The sequence below is a fragment of the Chiloscyllium plagiosum genome, unplaced genomic scaffold (assembly GCF_037043375.1).
Source record: "Chiloscyllium plagiosum isolate Xiang-an unplaced genomic scaffold, Cpla_swu_hap1 HiC_scaffold_13, whole genome shotgun sequence".
Classification (NCBI taxonomy): Eukaryota; Metazoa; Chordata; class Chondrichthyes; order Orectolobiformes; family Hemiscylliidae; genus Chiloscyllium; species Chiloscyllium plagiosum.
Window position 1 is genome coordinate 51,942,167 of NW_028270151.1, and position 17,842 is coordinate 51,960,008.

Genomic DNA, 17,842 nt, shown 5'->3' on the forward strand with positions numbered 1-17,842 from the left:
ATAGGCTGATGGAGAAAATGCAGAGGCATGGGATTGAGGGGGATTTAGCAGTTTGGATTAGAATCTGGCTTTCTGAAAGTAGGCAGCGAGTGGTGGTTGATGGAAAATATTCAGCCTGGAGTCCCGTTACTAGTGGTGTGCCACAAGGATCTGTTTTGGGACCACTGCTGTTTGTCATTTTTATAAATGACTTAGACACAGGCATAGGTGGATGGATTAGTAAGTTTGCAGATGACACTAAAGTCGGTGGAGTAGTGGACAGTGTGGAAGAACGTTATAGGTTGCAGGGGGACTTGGATAAACTGCAGAATTGGGTTGAGAGGTGGCAAATGGAGCTCAATGCAGCTAAATGTGAAGTGATGCACTTTGGGAAGAATAACAGGAAGGCAGAGTACTGGGTCAATGGAAAGATTTTTGGTAGTGTGGATGTGCAGAGGATTCTTGGGGTCCATGTACATAGATCTCTGAAAGTTGCCATCCAGGTTGATAGTGCTGTTAAGGCAGCATACAGCGTGTTAGGTTTCATTAGTAGAGCGATTGAGTCCCGGAGCCACAATATCATGCTGCAACTAAACAAAACACTAGTGCGGCCACACTTGAAATATTGTGTACAGTTCTGATCGCCCCATTACAGGAAGGATGTGGAAGCATTGGAAAAGGTGCAGAGGAGATTTACCAGGATGTTGCCTGATCTGGAGGGAAGGTCTTATGAGGAAAGGCTGAAAAACTTGGGTCTGTTCTCATTGGAAACAAGGCTAAGAGGGGATTTGATAGAGACATACAAGATGATCAGAGGATTGGATAGGGTAGACAGCGAAAGTCTTTTTCCTAGGATGATGACATCAGCTTGTACGAGGGGGCATAACTACAAATTGAGGGGTGATAGATTTAAGACAGATGTCAGAGGCAAGTTCTTTACGCAGAGAGTGGTAAGGGTGTGGAATGCCCTACCTGCCAATGTGGTTAACTCAGCCACATTACGGAGATTTAAACAATCCTTGGATAAGCACATGGATGATGATGAGATAGTGTAGGGGAACGACCTGAGAATAGTTCACAGGTTGGTGCAACATTGATGGCCGAAGGGCCTGTTCTGAGCTGTATCATTCTATGTTCTATATCCAGATTTACTGCTGACCAAAATAGTTAGGAGACCATGTTGGGATAAGGACATAGGAATCTGAATTATGATAAAAATTGGTTGACTGGCTGTGCAAAAATTTCAGCCTAGCAGCATTGAAAGTCTAACTACAGTAGAGACTGCAGTGGCCTCAGAGAGGAAATTCACCATCACCTTCATAAGGGAGCTAGGTTCATGCTGTCCTGACAGCAACACCAGTGTTCCAAAGGTGAGAAAAATGTCAAAATTAGATTTGCTGCCTTAAAATTGCTTGTTACACTTTCTTTTGTTTCGTGCACAAGAACACCCATATCCCTCTTGTCGGGAGAGCCAAAAGGCAGACTATTTTGTAAATAGAGTAGACTCCAATAAAGTGAACACAAGGTATTTGACCTCACTTTCCTATATTAAACATGCATCTGCCAAGTTTTTGCCACTCACTCAGTCAACCAATTTATCTCACCTCTGGAAGAACCTGAACCGCTTTGGGCACTGTATCAAGGAAGGATGTGGGGATCTAAAGCTTACAGAATACAGAGAGGGCTGGATAAAGTGGATGTGGAAAAGATGTTTCCAAAAGTAGGAATGACAAGCACCAAAGCGCACATTGTCAAAGTGAAGGGACAATCCTTTAGAATGGAGAGGAGGAGGAATATCTTGAAGCTAGAGAGAACTATTGCTGAAGAGGGCTGTGGAGGCCAAGTCACGGTGTTTATTTAAAAATAGAAATAAACATGTTCTTGATTAATAAGGGAAATGGGATTAAGTGATATAGCAGTGTAATGGCAGAGTGGACTCGATGGGCCAGATGGCTTAATTCAGCTATGTATCATCTTTTGGCCTTGCAGATTCCTATATCCTTTTCACAACAAGCCTTCCTATCTAATTACTACTACAGACTGGAGTTTACAAATTCAGAAGTGTAGGTACAACTGTGTATTGGTGATGCTGCATTTGGGATTATCTTGCAAAGTTTTATTCCCTGTATGTAAACAAAAGATATATTGCTATCACTTTCTGTGGATTGCCACCTTGCTGTGGAGATGTTGGAGTGTTTCGCTGATCTGAGAGCAAAGCGGTCAGGAGTTCTTAACCCCTGGTAGGGTGATCCTGCTTTTAAAAAAAGGGCAGAGAGGAGTAACCAGGCAAAGTGCAATCCAAAACAAGTCCTTTGCAGCAATTCAGGTGGAGGACATTAGGTGTGATAGCAATGGCTGTGATGACAGACAAGGCTGCAGCAGCCACAGCAAGATCTCCAGTTGAATATTTCTTGCCACTGGAACTGGATTTACCTTCTGTTAAGTATTGTACCTGATATCCATTAAAAAACCTCTCTCAAAAGGGGATTACCTGGAGGAATTCAACCTCCAGCCCACAACGAATTGGTGAGAGAGCAAAGTGGACAGGATTGAAAGATCTGGAATTCCCTAGCTTTGGATTGGCAGGTAGGTAGTAGCATTTGACTCAGTTGATTGGTTTTCTTCATTTCTGAAGAAGGTGAGGATCAAACTCCCTACTCAAGGAAGGCATTCAAATGACAACAATGACCAAGGGAACACTTCAAAGATTACCAAAAGGCTTAGCTCAGGCAGTGTAGTTATCACTGCCTGAGAGTTACTTACCTCCTATTTGAAGAAATAATTATTCAAGAACAACCATCGGCAAGAGGAAGTACAGAAAAAGAATTTGAAAAAAGTAATGCTAGCGATCAAAGTCAAAGACCAATTCCACCTCCAGAAATACCTGCTAAATATTTGGTTGAAGATGCAGCTTTACGATTAGGTTCAATTTCACAAGCACCCACAGAATCTATAACCAGTGACACACTTTCTCAAGTGAACATCATACTCTGAGTCATTACCAACAATTCTGGTATTGGAGACAGTTCAAAATGAGATTCACTCAGCTGATTCCTGGGATAAATCAACTGACTATCAAGAACAGCTAAACACATTAGGCTTTTATTCATGAGGAGTTTAGAAAAATGAGGGGTGATCTAATTGAAACATATAAAAGTTCTGATGCAGCTTGACAGGATAGATACTGAAAAGCTGTTTCCATTATTGGGGGAAATCTTAAACAAGAGGATAGGAGTTCTAGAATAAGGGGACACTAAATTCAAACAGAGATGCAATGGAATTTTTTTCTCCAAGCAGGTATTGAATTTCTGGAATTCTGTTGTGGAGGAGAGATCACAAAAGTTTAAAGAGGATGCAGAACAATTTTTGAAATATCAGAGAGGTTGAAGACTATGACGAGCTAGCACAAAAGAGATGAAGCTTGGGGCCTACTGAATGGCTGAGAATTTTGAGTCGTTAATTGGCCAACTCCTACATCTATTCCTTACATTGAGGACCCTCAGGCTTTGCCACTGTCCAGCAGTTATGAGGTTCTTGCAAGTTCAGTGAGAGTGAGGACTAAGGTGAGAGGAGCAAAACGAGCATAGCACCCTGTTACAGACATTCATTCAAGTTGGCAAGGACAAATAGGAATATAGTAGCAGAAGGGGACAATTAGAGTGACAGATATGGTTTTCTATAACAGTTAGCACAAATCAGTGGTGGGTAACTTATTGGAGGGGATGCTGAGAAATAGGATTTACATGTGTTTGAAAGGCAAGGACCAATTAGGGATATTCAGTATGGCTGTGTATGTGGGAACTCATTTTCTCACTAACTTGATTGAGTTTGTTTTGAGGATGTGACCGAGATGATACAAGAGGGTAGAGTGGAGACATTGTCTGGATAGACTTTAACAAGGCCTTCAACAAGGTTGCACATGGTAGAGTGCTAGTAGTAAGGTCTCACAGGATCCAGAGAGAGCTAGCTAACTGGATCAAAACTGACTTGACAATAGGAGATAGAGGTGGTGGTAGCAGGATGATTTTTTTTAGACTGAAGGCCTGTGACTAGTTGTATTTCACAGGAATCAGTGCTGGAACTACTGTTGTTGGTCATATATTCTCATCCAAACTGTTAATATACAAGATGCATAGTCAGTAAATTTGCTGATGTCAGAAAGGTTGATGGTATAGTGGACAATCTAAGAGTACAATCTAAGAGCTGGGTTAATAGGCCGAGGACAGGCAGATGGAGTTTAAGTTAGATAAATCATCGCAAGACAAACCAAGGCAGGGCTTATACAATTAATGGTAGGACCCTGGGGAATGTTGTTGAAGAGAAAGACCTAGGGGTTCAGATATATAATTCTTTTAATGTGGCACACAGGTGGTGATGAAAGCGGAGTTTGGCAAGCTTGCCTTCATCGGTCAGACCATTGAGTATAGGACTTGGGATGTCACATGTGGCTTTACAGGACATTGACGAGGTCACTTTTGCATACAATTTTGGTCACCCTGTTATAAGAAAGATGTTATTAAATTGGAAAGATTACAGAAAAATATTTATAAAGATATTACCAGGACTGGAGAGTTTGAATTAGAAGGGAGATGCTTGGATCTTTTTGCCTAGACCGTAGGAAGCTGAGGGATGACCTTATACGGTGAATAGCAAAGGTCTCCCCTTGGGTAAGAGTCCAAAACTAGATGGTATAGATTGAAGGTGCGAGAGGAAAAATTTAAAAGGGGCCTGAGGGGAAATGTTTTCCACACAGAGGATAGTGCTTAATTGAAAATGAACTGCCAGAGGAAGTGGTAGATGCAGTTAGAACATTTAGACAGGTACATGAATAGGAAGGGATGAGAGCGATATCGGCCAAATGCAGACAAATGGGACTATTTAGTTTGGGAAACCCTAGTTGGCATGTATACTGGACCAAAGGATCTGTTTCTGTCCTGTGTGACTCAATGACATTAAGTCTTGAATGTTTTGTTGCTTGTCTGGTGCAAAGTTTTAGGACATTTCCTCAGGGCTGGAGGAGAGAAGGGATCCATTTGTTGCCACCCATGTTGGCACTAACAACAAAGGACTCTAAGAAAGGGACAATAGGCTTACAAAGCATAAGTATGCAGCCGCATAGCGAGACAACTATTTTAGATCATGATACCCAGAGTCAAACAGGAAGTAACAAAAGTGCACAAACATTTACAAAGCAAATTAAGTCAAAAAAGAAAAAAAAAAAGCACAATTAATGGCTCTTTACTTAAATCAAAAGTATTCATAATGATTATGAATTAACAGTACAAGGAGGTTAATGGAAAGAGAGAGATGAAAAGTTGTTGAGGTGAAATCACTGAAATTAAAAACAACAGGTAGATAGCCTTCAATACCTTGGTAATTTGAGAATCTATGAGAAGCTGACATGACAGAGAGAAGACCTTGAGTAGATCAGCCATGATCTTGTTGGATAGCAGGACAGGTTTGAGAAGCTGAACAGTCTAGTTCTGCTCCTGTTTCTTATGCTCTTCATGAACTGTTCAGGAAATTTTGAAATTTGAAGAAATGCTTTCTGAATACCACATGATTGCAACTTAAAATGGGGAAGAAAACAACAGTCCTGGAAATACAGCATGGATTTGCAGTGTACACATGTTGCTTCATATGGTTAACAGTGTGTCAATGCTCATTATTAGGAGTCTTTGTCGTGCAAAACTCCATGGTCACCACAAAATTTGTCAATTGAACTTCAGCTAAAAGAAAAAGTCTCACCATCTTCTCCTTCTTGAATCCAGTGAAACACAAGACCAGATCCAACATACTTGTGCAGTACAGTGGCCGTGATGAAAAAGGCAAAGGCTACATAGGACATAGGAGTTTCATAAAAATTAGTTTAATACATTATTTCGAAAATTGATTTTAATGTAAGAGATATTTTTAAACTCTATTCTCTTTAAAACGTGATTCGGTCACCTTGTCAAGTTATAAATTCAATGTGTCTCCGAACACATCTCCACAAGACAAAAAGCAAAAGGTGGACAATAGCTTTTTCTAAACAAAATTATTTTCTTATCAACTCTGGCAAAAATCCTCAAATACAGAGTTACAGTTAATCATACGTTCATCTGATGTTGCATTTATATTGTAAACATACACTTTGGATTTAAAATTGCAACACCACTTACAAGTCGCTGCTTTGGAAATTGCTAATTCAGCGTTGAAGTGTGTGGTACTACAAATATGCAGCAAGGGCATTCACCCATGCAGAGGTAGAATATTCACAGGAGTTATAAAATACTAACGATTAGTTATCTTTCTGCTTATGCCAGTCTTTGGGCCATTTAAATTTCTTCCAGTACATGGATTAAATTTCTCAAAGCAGCTTGCTCAGTCAATGTAAATCTGCAACCAAATAGGTGCACTGGCTATAATTTGCAGTATTCATTGCTCAAATTGAACTGATAATGATACATAGCTCTGGGGTCTCTCAAGATCCTGACAATTTACACACTGAACTCTTGATTTAGCAAAATGCTTGAGAGCTTCTCCCCAACTGCAACAAATCAGGTTATTTTGGCATCTTCCTCCAAATCATCGGATTCCAGCATTTAATATAGAAAGCACTTCAATAGTGCTGGGACATTGTTGATTAGTGAAGGAACTGGAGAATGTGTCACTGAGAAAACTAGCTTTTGACTCTGAAGTAAACAGATCACAAGTATGCTTACATGATTAAAATTAAACCAAAAAAAAAAAGCCTCAAATTCGAGAAACCACTTTGTTAATAAATATAAGAGGAGGCTTCTGTCCTCTTTTGCCTCATCTCTCTCACAGATTAGATGTTATTTCAATTTTTGCTTTTGAAACACAACTACATTGATTTTTAACCATACCTCCCCTTTCCTTGCACAGTGCAATACAACAGGAGGCCCCAGGATTCGAGCATTCTTCTTGTGCAAGGTCTCATAAGTTTGGCCTTCAAATTCTTCTAACACAAATATAGTCGCAAGCTCAATATTTTCATTATCAAAATCTTGGATCCCATCCAATTTAACAAATGGTTGCTTGATTTTCTAAAATCGTGAAAGAAAAACAAATCATAAATACAAATGCTGTATCTTATGACCCATACTGAAAGAAAAATAACCATTAATTTTGTAAATTGCATTTTAATTCCACAATTTGGGATTTAGAGAAGTTTAAGAATCATTTGTTATAGGACTTTTGTTTTTGCAATCAACTGCAACGTAAATGTAGTTGGATATCTGAACCACAGATATAAAAATTTTAAAAATTAAATAGCTTTAGTTCCTCTCAGGTACAAGGCACATACCAAAACTAACTTGATGTACATATTTACCAACATAAAAAGTTCTTTGATAGTCATCATGTCTCTTGAAAATCAATGACATTGTCCACAAAGTCCTCGTGGGCAATGCACCAAGATTTGCTTAAGTATGCAATGTTTACATCTACAATATATAATGATTCTTTCAAAGTGAAGATGTACATGGAATGCTTTTGCAATGAATATACACATCAGGCATGAAATTAAAAGAACAGCGAATTTTCAAAAATGCTCCTTGATTAAGGGACTGCAGACATGCACAGTACAAATCATAAAACATTTCAGTTTCCAAATGTAGTGCTCTAAAACTGATACTGTAGCCTAAGTGAATGAATATAGGCAAGTCCAATATAAAATTACATATGTTAAATTTCAAGAGCGAAAACTGATTTCCATTCACATGAATGTTAATTAGTTTTGCAATTAAGTAAAATCATGGTCTTCAGGATAAATTATATATAACAAATTGAATACAAATAATTGAGAATCCACTTTTTTGTTTAAAAAGGAGAGATGAAAATGTGGTATCATCTATTTACCAAATAACAAATGGTTATTGCTAAATTACAACTTTTTAATCAAGTTATAAATGATGAATGATTGTTGGTTTTGTCTGCAGTCAGGTGCACTTTGCTGGCCCAGTGGCTGAGACATTATATAAAAATGTACCTAAAGCCATACGTGACAGCAGGTCTAGAGATTAAATCCATCCCTGTGGCAAGGTATGTGATCAAAAAGCTTTCGCAATACAAGTATCACCTTCCGTTCAAGATATTAACAGCAAAATAAATTGTACAAAAACGTTCAGTTGTCCAATATCAAAGCAGGTCAGAGAAACTCAACCTATCAAAAAATGCAGAAAGTGAGAATCTTCCATTTCAAGAGGAATCAGTAACCCACTAAATACATGATATCCATTAAACAGAATGCCATAAGTGGCATTGTAGAACTCTCCTGATTTTAAAAAAAGCAGTTTTGTAATGAGGAAAGACAAAAATAGCTTCAAGACTGTAGGTCATACATACCTTCAAGCAGTATCATACAGGCAAGAATGCCAAAATCCCAAAACCAGAACTCACCATGCATGTGCACCACACTATCGTAGTAACGATTATAAACTAAATCATGCTACATAACACTTAAACATCCCTGTCTTTTGCTCTTGCAGGAAAATTACTCAGTAAGAGATTCATAAATACACCAAGTAGAAAAACAAACACACACTCTTTTTAGTTCTTGAATTGATATTATGTGTAAGCAACAAGTCCAGTAGGCATAAACTATTATTTACCAGAGTGATGCCAATTTTTTATTTAATGGAATAAGTGAACAATAATTATGTTCACCAGATTTTATTGCTTCAATGGAGGTTATTCTAGTTTTCAACAGAAGATTACATGCACAAGTCAGAACATGCCAACTAATAAGAATGGAGCCTTAACATGAAAATACCCAATCTGGTAACATGAACGGCTTTGAAAACCCAAATTCAGATCCCAAAGTGCTTACAGAATAAATTTTCTAAGAATTATATTATATTATAGTTCCAAAACAAAGTTTAGATTAAACAGCTTAAACTCAGTTTCTCCAGAGCCTTAAAAATAAAATCCTCAATTAAAGATAGATTTGGAATATACAGGGATGAGATCAATAAAAATTTGCAGGCAAGTGAAATTCATCCCCTCCCCCCAAAAATCACCAAAACCTACCATATTTACAATAGATTTTATAAACCGTTGACAAAACTTGCTATTTGGCGTGCTTTCCTTCACCTTCAGAGGAACTTCCATTTCTTTTACTGTCTGTGAAGTAACAAGAATTAATACCATAATACATGAACCACTGGATTTGAACTGTAAAACCTTCCTTTTACTGGCAGTTTAGTCCAGTTTTTAATCTTAGTCATGCTAAAAAGTAAAGCCAAACTAGTCACATAACAAGTAAATTGTTCTCTCCACACCAACCACCTTCCTGGGTTATATAACCAATTGGCTCGTTTGTAATGACCATTTGAGTACCAGTGCCACAGTCATTTAATCTATTCCAACTTTTATATGTTCCCCTTTGGAAAAATACAAATAAAAAGCAGAAATAAGAAATGTTGAGAACCATTTAATGTTAAAGTACTTTTTATGCTTCAAAGCTTATGCCAAGGCCTCATGAGTTATGCTCTGAAAAATGGGACTGTATTACACTTAAACATTAAATTTATTCTACTTAATATGTCAAACCTTCACCAAGCTTTACATCGATAGTTTACCTTTAACCTTTGTTGTAAAGTTGACGTTACCTGATTAGCAAATTGAGACAACCAAAAATAGTCATTAAGCAGAAAATAATTTGCTGAGTTAATCATTTTTTTTCCAAAAGTCATACCATCAAGTAGTAAAACTGGGAGGGAGACCTGTAAACTTTTGAGTGTCTTATCAAGGTTTCCAGAAGTTTCTTTGGGTAAGAATGAAGAAAAACCATTTCAAACTTTCAAACAAAGATTAAAATGATGTCTTCTACTTTTTAAAAGAAAACCTTCTATCCTTACCCAAACTGCTGATTTTAGGATTTTGTCCATTCTATTATAGCGGTAATACACCTTATTAAAAAAAGGGACCAGAAAGTAATTAGTATCCTTAATAGGCCACATATTATTAATAGTTATCTTTTCTCAGAGGAGAATGATTGATTTTAAACATTACATTATTACCTCTAAGGCTTTTAAAACATCTTCAGTGTCCCCAGTCTTTCCTACTAATACAACTTCTGTTGGTAGAGATGCACCTGAAACAAAGCCAAAAAATTATAAACACTAGTTTCTCTCTCATAGCATTGCTAAATATTCAAATGAAGGAAGATAATGAAGCATTATAAAATTCAGCAAGGGTGTACAAATTGAATCATGCCCATGCAAAGTCATGCACTTGGTTTCCATTTCTTTCAACAATACCCTGTGTTTAAATTTATAATATAATCTTGCAAGATATTGATATGGCCACATTTAGAGTATCGCATGCAATGCTGGTTGCTACATGGACGATGTTTCCATGCTGTTTGATTCTATAACTCAACTATAACAGTGAGACATATAGGTCTGAAACAATTCTACTATATTTAAATAAGGGCAATTATATAGTGATGAGGGCAAAGATGGCTGGAGTGGACTGAGAAATGACTTCAGGATAAAAGAAGGTTGACAAACAATGGCAGATGTGAGGACTGCAGATGCTGAAGATTAGAGTCAGAATGTGGTGCTCGAAAAGCACAGCAGGTCAGGCAGCATCCGAGTAGCAGGAGAGTCGAAGGTCTTTTGCCCGAAACATCAACTCGCCTGCTCATCAGATGCTGCCTGACCTGCTGTGCTTTTCCAGCACCACACTCACGAAACAATGACAGATATTTTAAGAAAATAATTCACAAATCCCAGCAAAGATATGGCCCAGTGAAGGAGGGGGACTCTAGGCAGGGAATAAACTGGTCATGGTTAACCAGATTGAGAACATCAAACTGAAAGAACGTGAAATGTGACAATTATTACTGGCAAGCCAGAAGATTTGGAATGCTTTAAAAACCAAAAAGATTACAAAACAAAGAGAAACTAAACAGAGGGCAAATGAGCAAGTTAAATAAATTCTTGTTGATGGTTCCTCTTTAATAGAAACAAAGGTTAAAATAAGGCCTCAAAAAAAAAAAAAAGACTAGAGAAATAATAAGGGAGAACTAGGAAATGGTAGAGGAGTTGAACAAATGTTTTGCATCAGTCTTCACAGTAGAGGACAAAAGAAAGAAGAGAAAAAGAAAAAAAAAAGAGAAAGATTTCATTGGGTAGTCACCACACCTCAGGCAAGGGGAGAGGTTGAGAAGGCACGTACTTCACAGTAATCTCAATGTTGCCACCATCACTCTACATCACAAACCAACCATCCAGCCAGCTGACATTTCTGAGGGTAGAATACCAGCACATGCAGAGAACTGGCTAGGAATAGAAGACAGAAATAAAACAGAAGAATGGCAGCTGCTGGAGATCTGAAACAAAAAATAACAGAATTTAGGTTTCAGGTCTGGTGACCCTTCTCAGAATCAGTTCAGCAGTTTCTATTTTGTAATAGAAGGCATTGTCAAGATGGTAACCTGTTCTAGTTGAGTATCACAGTGATCAGTATTAGATTCAGAAATATTTACAATGGAGATTAATTATTTGAACAAACTAAGTGCATGTACAATTACCAAGTGCACAGATGAGACATAAAATTGCAAGGATAACAAAAGGATAGAGACAGGTTAAACAAGCAGCCAAAACCTGGCAGATAGAATATCATGTAGGAAAACAGACAAGTTATGCACTTTGGCAGGAAGAAAAGAGGAGGTGGTAGGGAAACACTGCAAAAACGTTATAGAGAGATTTCGTAGTCCTGGTGCATGAACTACAAAACAAAAAGAAATGTCTTTCAGGAAGGTTTTCAACAAGGTCCCTCATGGTAGGCTCATCCAGAAGATTAAGATGCATGGGATCCACAGTGAGGCGGCTGCATAGATTCAGAACTGGCTTGCCCATAGAAGGCAGAGGATACTGGTGGAAGAGTGTTTTTCAAGCTGGAGATCTGTGACTAGGGGTGCTCCGCAAGGATCCGTACTGTGACCTCTGTCATTTGTGATATATCAAGTTTTGAGAAGATTTGGAGCTCAGGTTGAGATTTTGGATGTAGGTTTGCTCACTGAGCTTGAAGGTTCATTTCCAGACATTTCATCACCATACTAGGTAACATCTTTAGTGGGCCTCAGGCAAAGCATTGCTGAAAATTCCTGTTTTTATTTATATGTTTGGTTTCTTTGAGTTGGGGAGGTTATTTCCTGTGGAGAAGTTAGTTTCTGTTCCTTTTCTCAGGGGGTTGTAAATGGGGTCTAACCCGATGTGTTTATTGATAGAGTTCCGGTTGGAATGCCATGATTTAGGAATTCCCGTGCACGTCTCTGTTTGACTTGTCCTAGGATGGATGTGTTGTCCCAGTCGAAGTATCCTTCCTCATCCATACATAAGGAGTGAGTGAGGGTCATGTCTTTTTGTGGCTAATTCACCACAGGAAGTGACATCACCAATCCAAAGAAACCCAAACATATTCAAAAGGAACCTCGATTATCCGAATACCAATTATCCGAAGGAGATAGTGAGGTCCTGATGGAAACATTACATCAAAGTCGTGTTTCCAACAGAGATCGCATCTTTCGTTTACAGTGATTAAACAGGCACAATCTCCAAATGATTGTCTGCTCTCTCTCTCTCTCTCTCTCTCTCTCCCTGCCCCCCCCCCCCCCCCACACTTTCCCTGGAGTTCTACACAGGCGTGAACCCTAAACCCTTCTTCACCAATCTCTCCAACATTGCCCTGTACAGGGCAAAGGTGGTACCTGTCAAAACATTCAGTAAAAAGTTGTGTGCATGTGCGCACTATTTGGAGACTCACCCCACAAACGCAACTGCAGCAGTCTTGTTGTTGGCGTCCAGTACAGTGCCCCAGAGATGGGGCGGGTGTATACGTGGTTGGGGGCGGGGACAGTGTTGGGGGCAGGTGAGCGGTGTTGGACGGGTTGGGGCCAGGTGGGCAGTTTTGAGGGGCGGGGGATGGTGTTGATCGGGGTTAGGGGGCAGTGTTGGACAGGGTTGGGGGTGGGGTCTTGCACGCTGTATGCTGCTACAGTCTCCTGAACGAGGAGCAGACTTTAAAAACTCCGAGCCCCATAAGAAAGGCAAAGGCATTTAATTGATTATCCGAATGAAATAGTGCCCGCCCATCACGTTCAGATAATCGAGGTTCCCCTGCAAATAGAAAGCAGGAATTTTCAGCAGAGCTTCGCCTGAGGCTCACTGAAGATGTTAGGTAAAAAAAGGCTTTTGCCGAAATGTAGATTTTACTGCTCCTCGGATGCTGCCTGAACTGCTGTGCTTTTCCAGCACCACTAATCCAGATCTCACTGAAGATGTTACCGAGTAGGGTGACGAAATGTCTGGAAATGAACCTTCAAGCTCAGCGAGCAAACCTACATCCAAAATTTGTGATATATATAAATGACTTGGATAAAAAAGTAGATAGGTGGGTTAGTAAGTTTCTGACAAGACAAAGATTGATGGAGTTTGTAAAGTGTAGAAGGTTGTCAAAAGATACAGTGGAATATAGATCAGTTTTAGATATGGGCAGATAAATGGCAGGTGGAGTTTCATCTGTGTAAGTGTGAGGTACTGCGCTTTGGGAGATCAAATTTTAAAGAAAAGTATACATTTAATGGCAGGATCTTGAATAGCACTGATGTAGAGAGGGATCTTGGGAGTTCAAGTCCATAGTGGTCATGCAAGGGTGGTAAAGGTAGTGTATGGCATGCTTGCCTTTGTCAGAAAATTAAGTAAACGAGTCAGAATGTCATGTTGCAGCTTCATAAAACTTTGGTTCGGCAAAACTTAAAGAACATGGTGTTCACTTCTGCTTGCCAGAATACAGGAAGGATGTAGAGGTTTTGGAGAGGGTATGGAAGGGGTTAACCAGGATGCTGCCTGGTTTAGAGGGTTAAAGCTGTAAGGAGAGGAGAGAAGAGAAAAAATTGGGTTGTTTTCTCTGGAGCATCAGAGGCTAAGGGAAGATTTCACAGAAGTCTATAAAAATTATGAAAGGCATAGACACAGTTGATGGTCAGAATCTTTTTCCCCCCAGGAGTTGAAAGGTCTAAAACTAGGAGACTTGCATTTAAGGTGAGAGGGAAAAAGTTCAAAGGAGATTAGAGGGGCAAGTTTTTTTTTGAAAGAACCCACAGTGGTAGAGTCTGGAATGCACTGCCAGGAGTGGTGGTGAAGGCATATGATAGGGGCAGTTTAGAGACTTTCAGATAAGCACATGAACATGCAAGGAATGGAAGGATATGGACCAAGGGTGGGCAAAAGGGATTAGTTTAATTTGGTATCATGTTCGACACATTGTGGACCAAAAGGCATATTCCTGTGCCATATTGTTCTATGTTCTAAGGGAAGGCAAATGGAAATTGGCCTTTAATTCATAGAAAAGAGAGAGAGTTAAAATAGGGCAGTCTTGCAAACTAAACAAGGCAAAAATCAGTTCATACATCAACACTGAGAACAATTTTAGTCCCCTTATCAAAAAAAAGATATACCGGCATTGAGGCAATCCAGAAAAGATCCGCTAGTTGATTCCAGGAAAATAGAACATAGAACAATACAGCATAGGAACAGGTCCTTTAGCCGACCATGTTTATGCTGACCACATTGCCATTCTAAACTAATCCTGTCTCCATGCACATATGGCCCATATCCCTCTATTGCCTGTACATGCGTCTACCTAAATGCCTCTTGAATTGGAGAGATTTTCTTTGAGGAGAGGTTGAGTAAGTTAGGTTTATACTCAGTTTAGGAGGTTGAGAGGAGATCTTAATGAACCACGGAAGATGTTAAAAAGGGTCTTGACAGTGTAGAAGCAGGGAATCAACGATGTGAAGTTATAGATTTCAAAACTTTAAATAACTGTTCAGGGTTTGAATGAATCAAAAGATAAACTGTTACGTGGAAATAATCAGCAATACCTCTATCTGGAATAAACTATTAAAAGGACAAGAACAAACTTGTACAAGAATTGAAAGCAATTAGACATGTCAGGCAAAGGAAGAGTGCAGGCTACATGAAAAAAAAACTGCTTTGACACCTGCTTGATAAACCGAATGCTTTATTGCCATAAAAGGCAAAATTGTCCTGAAGAACTGGAGTTCACTGCAAAAGAGCTTAGGGTAAAAGGAGAAAATGTTTCCACTATCAAAATTGTTAACAAATTTGAACACTTCAATAAAGTCACCTCAATGTTCTCTGCTCCAAAGAATGAACCAAATTTGTCTGATCTTCCCTTGTATCTAGAAATCCCTCATTCCTGGTATTTCCTTTCCACTTTAAGACATTAACATGTTTCCTTAAAATAAAAAGGAGTGTCCAGAACTGAACACAATACTCCAAATGTGGTCTGGCCAATGATACAGAGAAGTGCACCATCACTTCCTTGCTTTTATACTCTAGCCTCCATTTCTAAATGAGCCCTTCCTGAAGGAGGGCTCATGCCCGAAACATCGATTCACCTGCTCCTTGGATGCTGCCTGACCTGCTGCGCTTTTCCAGCAACACATTTTCAGCTCTGATCTCCAGCATCTGCAGTCTTCACTTTCTCCTCCATTTATAAACTCAAGGATCCTATAACCCTTCTCAGCAAGCATTTGCCTAGCCATCTTCAGAGAATCATGCACTTGAACCAAGGTTTCTTTGAACTTGTACACCCCTCAAACTTGTACCATGGGGCCTATATTGTCTTTCCATGTTTCTTCCACTAAAATGTATCTCTGCATTGAAATTCATTTGTCAGGTATCAGCCCATTTGGCCAACTTACCAATATTCCTCTGAAGTCATTCAGTGTCATCCTCACAATTCACTATTCACCCAAGCTTAGAAATTATCCACAAATTTAGAGAGTTTGCCCTCAATACCCATCTGCACATCATTTATTTAAAAATCAGAAAAGGCTAAAGTTGCCAACATCAATCATATAGGGAAATAGTACTTGCAACTTTTCTCGAGTCAGAATTGCTCATCTATACCTTCCCTCTGTTACCTATAGCTTAGCAAACTTCTTGTCCATACTGCCAATCATCCATCAGTCCCAAACATTTCTAATTTGCTAACCAACCTACATCACTTACTTAATACCCTCTTCACAACTTTCTTTCTTACCAAATGTTATTAACAAAATTTTGTAGCCATAACTTTAGTGCCTTTATCCAAGTCATTCAATTAAATTATAAAAAGAAAAGTAGGGGCCCCAACATTGACCCCCACCAGTGGCCCTCTACTCTTTGCATCTTGCCAATGAGATAATGACGCATTTATGCCTACTTTACTTTCAGTTCGCTAGCCAATGTCATCCTCCACGTCATGAACTTTTATTATCCACATTAACCTTTGACATGGCAACGTATCACGCCTTCTAGAAATCCAAGTATAGTAAATCCATCTTTATCCACAGCACATTGCTTCTTCCAAAAGTCAAAAACTGGTTAAACAAGATTTTCCTTCCACAAACCACACTAACTTTGCAAGATTAATTTGAACGTTTCCAAGAACACTGTTATACAATCTTTAAAAATAAAATCCTCCCATATTTCAAGGTAATTAGCATTGTGGTTACTTCTTAAATGCCCTAGCAAATCACTAGATTTGATTAAACTGCCAAGTTAAAGAAAAGGAATGTGGATGGATCAAACAGCATCAAGGGGATTAAAAAAAAAACCACAGTAAGTCCTGCCATGTCCAATCTGCAAATATCTGGTTTGTTCCAAAATTGAGAATCCCAAGTAATTTGTTGTGATTCAATTTATCTAGCATAAACAATTATAAAAAGGTACTCAAGGACAAAGACAAAGCATGTAGTAGAGTGAACAACTGGCTTTAGGAACTCCTGGATCAACACCATAGAAAATACTTTTGAGTGTAAAGAATTATGATTGACCATGATACAGGAACGTTTAAAGTGAGAGGGAAAGCAAGAAGGAATGCAGTATAGTGAGAGCAATTAAAACAAAAACACAGCTTGAAGACGGTGTTGCCTGACTAGCATCTGCTCAGGACTGAAGAAATTTTATAGTGGGAGGTATGTGGATGCAAGCATAAGAGGTACAGTTAGTAAGTTTGCAGATGACACCAAGATTGGAGGTGTAGTGGACAGCGAAGAGGGTTACCTCAGATTACAACAGGTCCTTGACCAGATGGGCCAATATTTAATTCAGATAAATGTGAGGTGCTGCATTTTGGGAAAGCAAATCTTAGCAGGACTTATACACTTAATGGTAAGGTCCTAGGGAGTGTTGCTGAACAAAGAGACGTTGGAATGCAGGTTCATAGCTCATTGAAAGTGGAGTCGCAGGTAGATACAATAGTGAAGGCGGCATTTGGTATGCTTTCCTTTATTGGTCAGAGTATTGAGTACAGTAGTTGGGAGGTCATGTTGCGGCTGTAGAGGACATTGGTTGGCCACTGTTGGAATATTGTGTGCAATTCTAGTCTCTTTCCTATCGTAAAGATGTTGTGAAACTTGAAAGGGTTCAGAAAAGATTTACAAGGATGTTGCCAGGGTTGGAGGATTTGAGCTACAGGGAGAGGTTGAATAGGCTGGGGTTGTTTTCCCTGGAGAGTTGGAGACTGAGGGGTGATACTATGGAGGTTTATAAAATCATGGAGGGGCATGCATAGGAAAATAGACAAAGTGTTTTGCCTGGGGTGGAGAGTCCAGAACTAGAGAGCATAGGTTTAGGGTGAGAGGGGAAAGATAAGAGACCTACAGGGCAACTTTTTCACGCAGAGGGTGGTACATGTATGGAATGAGCTGCCAAAGGAAGTGGTGGAGGCTGGTACAATTGCAACATTTAAGAGGCATTCAGATGGGTATATGAATAGGGAGGGTTTGGAGGGACATGGGCCGGCTGCTGGCAGGTGGGACTAGATTGGGTGGGATATC

The 17,842-nt window shown here is 39.2% G+C and overlaps 1 protein-coding gene across 3 annotated transcripts in view; it reads right to left on the bottom strand.

The window, feature by feature from the left end:
- ect2 (epithelial cell transforming 2) overlaps nt 1-17,842 on the bottom strand; it is an 84,245-nt gene that overhangs the window by 56,325 nt on the left and 10,078 nt on the right. For 2 of the 3 annotated variants that reach the window (XM_043702208.2, XM_087993591.1), the window contains exons 2-5: nt 10,005-10,078; nt 9,013-9,105; nt 6,849-7,028; nt 5,728-5,814 (exon numbers count right to left, since the gene is read on the bottom strand). In XM_043702208.2, coding sequence (XP_043558143.1) covers nt 5,728-5,814; nt 6,849-7,028; nt 9,013-9,105; nt 10,005-10,078 — 434 coding nt within the window. The remainder of the gene's footprint in view (nt 1-5,727; nt 5,815-6,848; nt 7,029-9,012; nt 9,106-10,004; nt 10,079-17,842) is intronic. The other variant, XM_043702209.2, reaches the window with a different exon arrangement.